At 37.6% G+C, this 12,219-nt stretch overlaps 1 protein-coding gene across 1 annotated transcript in view; it reads right to left on the reverse strand.

Moving 5' to 3' along the window:
- The window catches only part of LOC115447281, a 37,930-nt gene extending 26,537 nt beyond the window's left edge, over positions 1–11,393 (reverse strand). Inside the window, exon 1 of the mRNA XM_037436561.1 lies at positions 10,760–11,393. Within this exon, the coding sequence (XP_037292458.1) occupies positions 10,760–11,393 (634 nt within the window). The remainder of the gene's footprint in view (positions 1–10,759) is intronic.
- Positions 11,394–12,219: the final 826 nt, after the last annotated feature.

Raw genomic sequence — 12,219 nt, forward strand, 5'->3', positions numbered from 1 at the left:
AAGCCTGCAGCCGCTTGTGATATAATCCTACCTACGTAGAGCTATGAAGGCCTTCAATTCCCCCACAGCCTTTGAATCACGTATACGATCACACAAATCACTCGAACCTCTAATCATGTTTGCGAATTGCCGTCAAATAACATCAATTACTACGATAGGGGTAATTTCGATTCTATTTCTTAGGCCATAAAGCTCATCCAAGACGCGTGTACATCATTTGACGTGTTTACTTCGTTGGGTAAGGCCGGTTGTCCACTGCGAGGGCTCGTGATAATAGGATGGACACTAAAATAATACAATCATCAAAGTCACAAACATAAGTTGACTACAATATATAATATAATATCAGCCCTGTATTATATACTGTCCCACTGTTGGGCACGGGCCCCCTCTACTACTGAGACGGAATAGGCCTTAGTCCACCACGCTGGCCTAGTGCGGGTTGGTAGACTTCACACACCCTCGAAAATTCCTAATAGAGAATTTCTCAGGTATGCAGGTTTCCTCACGATGTTTTCCTTCACCGTTAAAGCAAGCGATAATTCACTGAGAATACACGCATAATTTTTTAGAAAACTCAGAGTTGTGTGCCCTTGGGATTTGAACCTGCGGACATTCGTCTCGGCAGTCCATCCCACAACCAACTAGGCTATCGCCGCTACGTACGACTACAATATAAGGTGATGCTTAAAAACTTTTCTGACATAAATTTAATTTCGTGACCAAAAAACCCATGCGTCTCTTTTTCAAAAATCGTCAAACACAAAAACCATATATTGGTTTTAGATTCCACCTCTTTTTTCTTAGTTAGCAACTAAATCAGACATTGCCTTGTCGGTGCCTTCACGTCTTCTTCAGTGAGCAACCTGCCTTAGAAGATGTTGGAGTGTTTGCTCATCTGTCTCAGGAGGACAATAGTTCGTGGCGTATACAAGCGGGTACAGTAAGGCAGTTTTATGGAAGCATTACCCGTTGAGTGAATTAAGATGGGGTTGATGTCTTCGGCATTAAGGGTAATGTTGATGTAGAATGAATTGAAATTTAGTATCATTTTGTGCAATTTTATTTATCGTTGTTGTCATCTATTTTATTTGTGAAAGGACCACAGTATAACCTTATCGTATAGTTGATGTGAAGCGTGGTAGAGTTTATGTTGCACTTATTAAGTCCATGGGATTAACCAGAGGCCAATTATCATTTCCCATTCTATTACGATGTAGAGTTTACCCACACTTCTCGTAATATTAATCTTCAGCTTGGTAATGATCATACTTTATTTATTTTTGGCTGAGTGTATTTTTGAATGAATCTTTTTAAATATTACGAATAAGTTAAGAGCTTATAAGATAAAGTCCTGTCAGAAGGGCGTTAACATAAAAAATATAAGTTAATCCGTCTCTACGATATAAATAAAGATTACTTTTTAAGCCCGATTAAGTTTAAGCACTTACAAAAAACAACAAATGAATAAAGCTAAAGCAAAAATAGACACTTAATTAGTAAACTCAGTAAAAAATATGTATTTTATCAAATTTAATGTTTAATTTTTTACTTAACCAAGTTTGGTGCTTAAAATTAATGTGCTTTCTGTACAGGTCTCAATCTCAGTCGCAATCTTTATACGACACTAGTTTTAGCTCCCGCCTCTGCCCGCGTAATATTTTATTTCTTACAATAAATATATCCATGCAAGTCTTAAACGAATAGATGTCATATCTCGCCCATAAACTATAATTATGCAAAGTCCTATGTCCTTTCTTTCGCAAAATAAGAACAAATCAAGAAATATACTTGCGCATTTATAATACCAGTAAGCATTTACTTAAAGAAGATTTTATTCTTACCTTTTTTAATATAGAAGCTATTTTCTATTATTGCTTTAAACTTTGCTCTGGTTATTGTGTGCATAGGGAATTGTTATTAGTTTATTTTTAATAGGTATTATATAAAGAATTCAGAAGTATTTGAAACGAAAACTATTTTTCTTTAAAAATTTCTTGCAGAATAAAATATAAAAATATAATCAGCACTCTACTTAAATTATTACTCTTCAATGAACAGGAAATCTTGAAAGTTATTGTTAATAGTTTTATTGTCCGTTAGTAAATGGAACATTAAATGAGATAGTACTGTATTTTACAACAAAACGAGCCAACTGAACCTACCGTGTCCCCCCTGAGGCAATTCTTGTCCGGTCGGTCTTCACGCCGAACGCACGCCCATGCATGAGGGACCATTTGTCGCGGTCCTAGGCAAACAGTTAAGCGTGTATACCTCAAGGTTGTAACTACATATTGAGGCCTATGAGGGTTCGCGAATATTTCCCGGCCTTCTCTCCTCCGCCCATCCTAAGGTGCCTTTTTCTTCCCCAGATATCCTCCAAGACCCTGCAGTTGCTACGGCGAAGGATTCTAGTATCCCATTCGTAGGTTTCTCCCGCTGTTGACTGTAGGGTCCGATAAAAATAACCTACCGCTGTCTTACAGAGAAATGGCATGACGTGGTAACATTCAGTGGCGAAACGTACATACAACGCGATTCCTACCGGCTTCCCTTTTAGGTTCATTTACTATTATTATAGTTTAGGTTTTCTGTTAAATTGGCCGCGATATGTTAACGATCGTAATTTTTTTACTTCGTGTTGTCTTTTGAAAAATTTTACCCTTCGCTACTGGTAACATTGCTGTTGCCTATACACGGTGGGTTTTCCTAGAAAGATTGCCATTAATTCTCGCCGTTCCTGCTTGATCAAGAAACACCCATATCCAACAGTATTTTTATATTGCGTACTATCAAACATTGACTTAAACGCGCCCTTAAAGAATACCTTACCTTTACCACATACCATCCCGCAAATACCACATTTAGTTGCGTTACTGTTCTATCATACACGTCAGCACGAACGCGCGGAAGTACATAAATCAGGGGTAATGGCCCGTTCGATGGGCCGGATAGAGAGCCGATACGGTGCCTATTTTGTATAATATTCTATTACCCCAATGCCACCCATGAATGTAATTTAATACCGCCATGAGTTCACACAGTTATGACAATAATAACATCCTGCAAGCAATTGGGTCTGAAATGTTTGGTTCAAAGTTTGTGATAAGTTGGCTCTCTTGCCGCAATCGATGTAGAGGCCGTTAGGGCTGAGATTTGGTTCTTGTTATTATGTAATAACCTTATGGGATGTAGTTAACATAAATAAGTTAGGTGTCCGTGAAGGTGGAAACGATGCGGTAAATAGCGATCTTAACGTCTTATTTTGCACAAAACTTCAATTTTCTATAGGTTAAAATGCTAATTATATTATACGTTAGTTCTAAGCGTTAAACCCAACAGTTAATTATTCAAAGGCATTGAAGCTAAGAGATAAAAAATCTTAACACAAAAAAACTTAACCGCATTCAAGGAAAACTCTACCGAAGTTACATCGGCGAATTCACTCGTAAGTAATCAAATAGCAATCAACATCGCCTAGGTTCAATTCCATATACGGTGCTAAGCTAAGAAAAATGTTGAAATTCGACATTGCCTAAATCCCCGCCGGTTGCGAGGGAGCGATAACGAACCCGCGAGCTGAACTCGCGGAATAGCGCCGAATCATTTTTCACGACATGGGGCGAAGTATATCGGTGATCGTATTTTATTTAATGGCATTTGAATAATTTGTGAATGGGGGGTATAAAAAGGTTATTGAATTAGAATAAAACGCTACAGGGGGTATTTGAGTTATGCCGTTAAGATTTACTATACATTGCGTTTTTTTTTAATTTTAAGGAATTTATTCGAAAACAAGTATATTAATAATACCCAATCAATACAGTATTTCTTTATTATACTCTATATATACATACATTTAAATAGGTTGAATTAATACCTTAGGCATTATGTATTATTTTACCGTCTCCCTCTAAAACGATCAAAATATTGCGTTGGGTTATATAGAGATAAGATGAAGCAGCATATTATGCTGTGGTTATTAATATTTATTAATGAGTATATTTTACCATTCAATCCTTAGTACGAACAATGTGTAAGAATCAAGTAGATAATATCTAAATTGTAAACCGGTTATATAAATTATGAAGGTAGTTAATATTAAACAAATATGACATTTGATAGTTGACTTGCTTTGAAATTGTCAAGGCAGAGCTCAGTTGGTCACCAGTCGCCGCAGTGAACAGTCTAAGTCAAGAATTATTATTGTGGTACAAATATACTTGAATTTAATTGCGAGGAACTTTTTTCCGCGGGGTAAAAACGTGTTATCGCACTACTACTTGAGGGGTGAATAGAACGGTTATGTTGGTTTCACCGGTCTTACGGCCCGTTGTTCAAACTCGGGAGTATAGCATCATCCGAGCAGGCATTGGAACGAGTCCCTACACATAGCAGTCAAAACTCACGGTGGCCTACATCATCGCATACAGGCTATCTTATTGCACTGAGATAGCTGCGCGGAACCGTCCCTGCAGTAGAGTTAATCCTTTCAAGTGATAGAATAAGTATTCCCCCGTTTATTCTAAGAACGTAACTTCTGCAAGACTGGAAGAACATGTAACTTGGGTATGGTAAACATTGTATCTGGCTACAATAGCATTTATCTTTCTTACTTTCTTTGTTCAGTGCATTATTTTATTACAAATTAATTTATTATTTCTTGTGTTTATGTGAATATTAGACATTAAAATTAAACTACTTTTCGGATTATATCGAGGTTTTTATATTTAAATTTTTATTATTTAAAACTTAAAATATTAAATCTGTCATAAAATCCGAATTTTATTTTTAATTTTATACAAATTAATTGATAAAATCACTAACTTTATACATCCATTCATTGTATACAGTATTTATTTTATCGTGGGACCAATGTGTTTACGCAAAAAAAAATAGTAATGACAGAGTACACCTTAATAAATATACGTAAAAGTATCTCCGCGCGCTAGCTACAAGTTGACCTATCTTATCTGTCTTAAAGTATAAATATAACCTTTCAGTATGATCCGTTTTACCTTAATACTTCAAACCTAGTACCGTTGGCAAAAAATCCTAATTCCTAAAATTCCCAAACAAAAATAATCTCACATATTTTATATATTTACGAGAAATAAACACTGAATACCCTCCATAAACAGATTGAACAAGTCGTCCCTCGACTAACCAAATTGTATAAAATAAAAACAATACCTTTTTCATTAAAAAATTCAATATATGTATCAATCCCAGTTTTATTAAAAATATAAGCTAAATTATTCAAGCGTGCTACTGTTCCCGTTACCCTGAAAAATACAGACAAGTCTATTTTCAGCAAACAGGTATATTTTCTTTCAGCGAATATCACATGACGCTGAGTGTGGGCGGAGATTAAATTTCATACTAGGTGGAGCTGCGTACCGTAAATCTACCAAAATGAGGCCTTACTAACTAAATCTTTATCAGATTTCAAGACTCCACGAACTTTGCTATCTTAAATCTTTATCAATTGAGTTAGAATAGTATTTTTAGTTAATACCTATTAAGTTTATATCTTCATTATATCAAATTATGTACGCGTTGCGTTTTAACCTTTCTAGACAGTAGATAATAGACTAAAAACGAGGTTTCTTTTGGCCCCGTACATTCTTACTATATTACTAAACGCTACATCAAACCACTTTTGTTTTATCAAACTCTACTACCCCCCAATCAATTTTGCACAACCATGTTGTAAACACAACTCTATGCTTCTGGTCTGACATCGCTCTAGCATCCTTACACTACACTATAAAATTAATAAAAAGCGCCTTATATTTCTATAGACTACACAGCATGTACATTATATATGTACATGCTGTGTACACACAAACGCAAAGTATTAATAATAATAAACTTCAATTTAGCTATCAAATGGCCGTTGGGTCAGAGGCCAAATGCAGAAGGCGGTATAGCTGGACACGGCGCGCATTGGGAGGAGCTCACTTTGAATTCCTGACCGCCGGTGGCTTGGGTCTTGAGCTTCGCCATCGGAGGGTCATTCATTATTTTATATTTTTATGTGCATGTTTTTTTTTAAGAATATATATGTTAAAATGTAAAAACAAACCTTTAAAATAAAGAGAATAAACTTCAATTTAAATAATAATAAAACATGTGTGATGTACCGCTAGATTCGTATAAGTGGCGGTCAATATAGCGGCATCAAGTCCCCCGCTCATCGGCGACACTCGCGCCGACCGCACGGACCACTCACAAAAGTTATATCTGACAAGAAACTAGTCATATCGAACGTGTTAGTTTTCGTCAAGACGAAACACCACTTACGCTAATAAAAGGTCAAAACAGCAATAAAATAGATATATTTCGAGCAGATTGCTTGATACTGACCGCCTGGATTTAAACAATATCAAAGTATTTTGAATAATAAAACACCCCAAGGTAGATGGTACACTGCGCTCCATGCCACGAGGCGATAGATATCGAGACACATAATTCTAAGTTATTAGACTGGTACCTATGTTATTCGAATCAAAACAAAACATTTTCACAATATTTAGCGACAGAATTTGAACGAAACGGTAGAATTTACTTATCTCTACTCCAAAACACAAGTATGGGGCGTGTGTGTAATGTCTAGCGATTTGAATTTAAAGTAAAAAGTATTACATTATATCAAACTCCTTATTTGATTTATTTCCATTTACCTTACCTACAATTTCTTACCTTTCTCTGTTATACATGAAGCATTTCTACGGGGTTGTGTGACGTCATTTGTCACGCCACACCCCACGCGAATGAGCGCTCCGTTTGCGGGGAGCCTAAGAGCTGCCGTTGTACTGTATATGGTATTATTATTTTAATGCGCCAGATATTTATGCGCATAACAGAGATACCGCGAGATATTTTTTCTTGGATTCCCCTGTATATTAGAGATGTGAGAAATTTTGAGTATAAGATAAAATAGGAACAGTTTCAGGTCAGACACACGTCAGATTTACTTTGAGTCTAATGATAAGTAAAGCGTAGTCTGAATACTATTTTGTACTATCAGTTGTGTCTCGAAGGTCGCCAGAACTATCTACATTGGGCTGTCTTACTAGATGTATATCGGCTGAACTCGGAAGACCAGTAGAACGAGACTTACAGGTTTTTTATCATGTCTATGATCCATTTAGATGAAAAATATTATATCCGACACCCTCCTAGCAGCAAAACCAGTTAATTTTTCAAAAACATGGTGTAAAAGCATTTCGTCATGATTTCCAAGAAAACGAAATCAACGGAAAATAATCTCTAAAACGTTGCCTGTACAATCTTGTTAGCGGAACTACAAGGGGAAGTCGCAAGTCGTCTGTCGCTCGTCAATCGAATGTAGGGTTGCCACTTGCCAAACATGGAAAAAACTGAACATGGTGAAAGTTTAAACTTGTCTATACGGGTTTATTATTTAACTGCATATTTTTTAGTTTGAAATTAATGCAATACAACTTAGTTTACAATCATTATGAACCTGTTTACGCCATGATATTCCTTCAAATGGCTAAACAAATCAGCTTTACGATGTTAGAACCTGGCAACCCTAATCAGGAGACTGTAGGCACAAATAACTCCCCTTGCTGTCGAGCCTCCTTTTAAGTATAACTTAATTTCTGCGCCATTACAGCTTAATGGGCCGGCACTTATCGGCACATCTGAATACGCAGAGTCGAACATGTTGCTGGTTTTAGGTTTAATTGTTGAGCGATTTTGTTGAAGAAACGGTATACTAATCAACTGTTGGTCAGTTAAATATTGCTTGAAGTAATCGGAAACTTTCTAGTATTTTTATAGAAATAAATATATTAAAATCAGTATATAAATGAAATATCCGCAACTCATTGCTATTTTGTGTTGTGTAGGTGATGCTGCGGCGAAGAAATCGAAAGTGTCCACACGAGTCTATAAGATGGAGCCAAGATAAAGCCATATATATAAGCAACTGGACAAACGTATCTATGGTACCATTATTTCATAATCTATGAATGAATATTGCTGTATTATAAGACCGCAATTGTAAATGGTTTTTCTTCTCATTATTTGCCTAGTGTCGAAAATAATGTCCGGTAAATTTAGATAGACTTGCCCCTTGAAAGTGTTACCGGTTTTTTTATTGTTAGCCCCGTACCGATTATAATGCCCGGTAAATGAAAATAGGTTTGCCTTATTATGTGGAACCTATTACTAGAAATATCCCTATTGGTGGCGAAATATGGGTTTGTTACACTTCTGCCTACCCCTGAAAATTTAAGAACAGCGTAATACTACGTCTATATTTTATTGGATTGTTGGACAGCTGAAATATGTCTAATCACCTCTCAAGCCCATTTTATAGAGTTCCACGTAAATGCTAATATTTTAAAAGTATGACGAGGATGAGATACGAGGCACTAAAAACGAACACTAACAGAAGTACTATCACGTAAATGTAAATAAAATGTTTCAATCAAACGTGATTGAATTAAACTCACAATATTTGCTGTAACATTTGCTTTCAATAAAAAAATATTCTATTCCAAACATTTGCATAACACTTCAACAGGCACAGTTTGTGGAATCTCAAATAAAAACAGACAAAGTATATATGTACCGAGACCCTTTTCTTAGCAATTTATAATATTAAATTCAAAATGTTAGTAAAGAATATACCTAAGATCTTTATCGCCCTATGAAAACTGAGGGTCAATTTATTTTTAATGTTATGAAAATAATTTAATATTATAATAGCAATATGCGGCTCGTAGACTTTTAAACTGACCTTGGAAACAGAAAGTGGTTCTCATGTTGTCTCTTATTATTTTACGAGCCTTTTACCTCGTATTTGGGGGGTCGACGTCGTCTGTCAAAAATATTACATTTTCAATAATATTGCAGAAACGATTTGGCTAAGACCGACTGTGCCCTGAAGTTAGCTCTTCCAGACAATCCCGGCTCACGAAAATGGTATTGGAAAACCCACACAGTATTACCTAACCTGAGAATAGCATCCAAAACTTCACAGTTGACTGCGGAAGTATACTATCACTTGATGAATGAGGATTTCTTTAATACCTATCGTATTAAGCCGAGCCGCACCTACAACTAGTCGATTATGTAAAGAATATCACGTAGCATTCCCACCCCCGGTTACCATCCCCTTATCCACCCTTCGTGATATTACCCGCCTCGGCAAGCGATGTAATGATATACAATATTGCCGCGACACACTTATTGCTTCCTACTCTTGCATACTAATTGGCTACTTAACACCTAAAGGAACGACGGATCGGTTTGTACACTTGCCGTATAATATTATCAGGTGATTCGGTTTATTTGGTGTGTACATGTAGTAGGATTTTAAGAATAATAGTTAACAAACCCTAAAAATGACCTTAATTGCGTAACATCTTTGGGTGCGGGTGCATCCACAATGGCTTTAATTTTGTTAGGATCCCAGATCCTAACATGCAGGATGCAGGCCGTGTTTATCAATAATAAATCCAACATAGTTAATACTGTCCTGTTAAACCGGCCTCACGTAGTCTTTCAAATAATGCACGTAAATTAGATATATGTTCCACGGTATTTTTACCCGTGATTGCTATATCATCCATGAACACTGCGACTCCTTTTAAACCATTTAACGTTTCCTCCATAAATTTTTGTAATTTTTCTGGAATACAAGTAAGTCCAAACGGTGTACGCGCATAAACAAACGTCCCTACATGAGTAGTGATTGCGGTACACGCTTGGGAAGCCTCATCCAAAAACAATTGTTGGTACGCATTCGTGAGGTCAACTTTAGAATATTTCTCGCCACCACTTAGAGCGGCAAAAAGTTCTTCAATTCGAGGCAGCGGGTACGGTTCGCGGATTAATAACGGGTTAACAGTCACTTTGTAATCGCCACAAATGCGAATACCCCCGGATTTCTTAATGACCGGTACGATCGGTGTTCCATAATCGGAATATTCCACCTTTCGTATAGCACCCTCTGCCTCCAATCGCTGCAGCTCACATTCTACCGGCTGACGTAAGGCCAGGGGCAAAGGCCGCGCTTTAATAAAAATTGGAGCGGTATCTCGTAATTTTAGTGATAATTTCTTAGTGCAAGTACCGAGGCCGCGAGCAAACACTGTTGGGAATTCACGTTGCAATTCCTCAACTAAATTGGATTCATTAATTTTAAACAAAAACTCGTTAATTTGCACGCTATTAATATTTAATTTTCTTAACCATGTCCTTCCCAAGAGAGGAGGTCCTCCATTTTTAATGATAAATAACTTAAGATTATTCGCGGAGTGTTTGCCAACAACCACGTCCACTAGTATGTATCCGATGGGTTCAATTATTGTTCCTGTATATGAACGTAAACAAATATCATTTGACAAATATATCATTTTAAAAATAGATGCTCGGGAAAATTTGTTTTGGTAATCAGACAAGTTAATAGTAGATAACTTACTTCCCGTATCCAATTCGAACTTAATTTTGCAACCGTTAACCTGTGCCAACACTTGAAACGGACGATCATTGCTACCGCACACATTGAGGTTATAAAAATCGCACTCTGATTCATCATCACTGTCAATATAATTATGCCCACTACGGGTGTTTTTACGCCACTTCCGCCCTTCACAGTTTTCCTGCCCAGAACTTTGTCTACACATAGCTTTAATGTGGCCCTTGTTTCCGCACACATCACATGAATAGTTTTTAAAACGACACGCATCTGGGCGATGAGCACGCCCGCAACGCCAACATAGCCGCGCGGCTACGACGGGCTGAGCGGCCGCTACTCGGTGCACGGGTTCGGCGCGCGCGCCGCCGGTCGGCGCCGCCACCGCTGCATTCGCCGTTTTATCCCGCGCGTAGCCAGAACTGCTCGCCTGCGCATGCCGATCTGCTGCCTCCAACGCCAATGCCAATTCAATCGCTTTCTTATAAGTCAATTTGGGTTCAGCAAAAAGTCGAGACCTCATTTCCTCACTTGCTAATCCTGATACAAATTGATCCCGTAGGTTCTCTTCCAGAGAAGTTTTAAATTCACATGTACTTGCCAAGTGCTTCAACACTTGTAAATATTCGGAGAGATTTTCGCCTATATTCTGACGCCTCTGACGAAATACATGTCGTTCGGCAATTTCCGAACGTTTTGGCTCGAGATGGTCGCCGACTATCTTCACCAAATCCTTAAATGTTTTAGTTTCGGGGTTATCAGGCGCACATAAATCGCACATCAAGTCATACGTAGCTTCACCTACTAACACCACTAACGTAGCCACTTCGTGTTCACTTTTGATTTGATTTAACGCCATATACTGTTCGACGCGTCTCACGTACGCCGACCACTTTTTGCTAGCGAGGTCGAATTGTTCGATTTTTCCGATAGGCATTTTGTTTTAAAAACTTTACTGATACTATGGAACAATTAAACTGATAAGTAATGTGGCTTCCTCGTCGCCAGTAGGATTTTAAGGTGATTTAGTGCAGAGCGCAAATAATAAGACCGAGTCTGCGACACAACTGACTTTTATTATTCTACCCACTATACATTGATATTATAAACGACGTTCCATATCTCACACATGTATACCAGTTCAGCTGGGTTACCACGGCAATGTCTGCTTCTGCCGCCAAGCAAACTGAGCAAACTCTGTAATGTTATTGTTTTAAGAACTCTGTAGCTGTTTGTAGGATATATTTTATATCCGCCCGGATAGTGACCACCGTACACAATGTGTTAAACCTGCCATATTGGCCCATGTAAGTGTGTCGTGTTCTGGGATCAGCCTGAGTATATTCGGTTCCAAGTTCCAACACGCCGGTGTAATTGTGTCGACTGATAAGCGGTAATCATCTATCGTTAGTCGACATTCTATTGGACCCCATTTCACTTACCATCAGGTGCAGTGCGTTCACTTTACCGTGTACGAATAAAAAAAATATAATATTATTAAAACTTACGCGAGACATATTAAATTAGTCAAAAACAACACGGTTTTACTCACGTATACAAAAAGTAGTCGGAATCGCCGACCAGTTTCGACCTATTAAGTAGGTCATCCTCAGGGGCGAGTGCTAAGAGGACGTCGCGTCGCGGAGGCCGGAGGCGATTCCGACTACTTTTTGTATACGTAAGTAAAACCGTGTTGTTTTTGACTAAAAAAAATATAGTGTGATAATCGTAATAAAATCTGATGCCACAGTGATAAGCTTAAT

This window comes from Manduca sexta, chromosome 8, assembly GCF_014839805.1.
Source record: "Manduca sexta isolate Smith_Timp_Sample1 chromosome 8, JHU_Msex_v1.0, whole genome shotgun sequence".
NCBI classification, from domain to species: Eukaryota; Metazoa; Arthropoda; class Insecta; order Lepidoptera; family Sphingidae; genus Manduca; species Manduca sexta.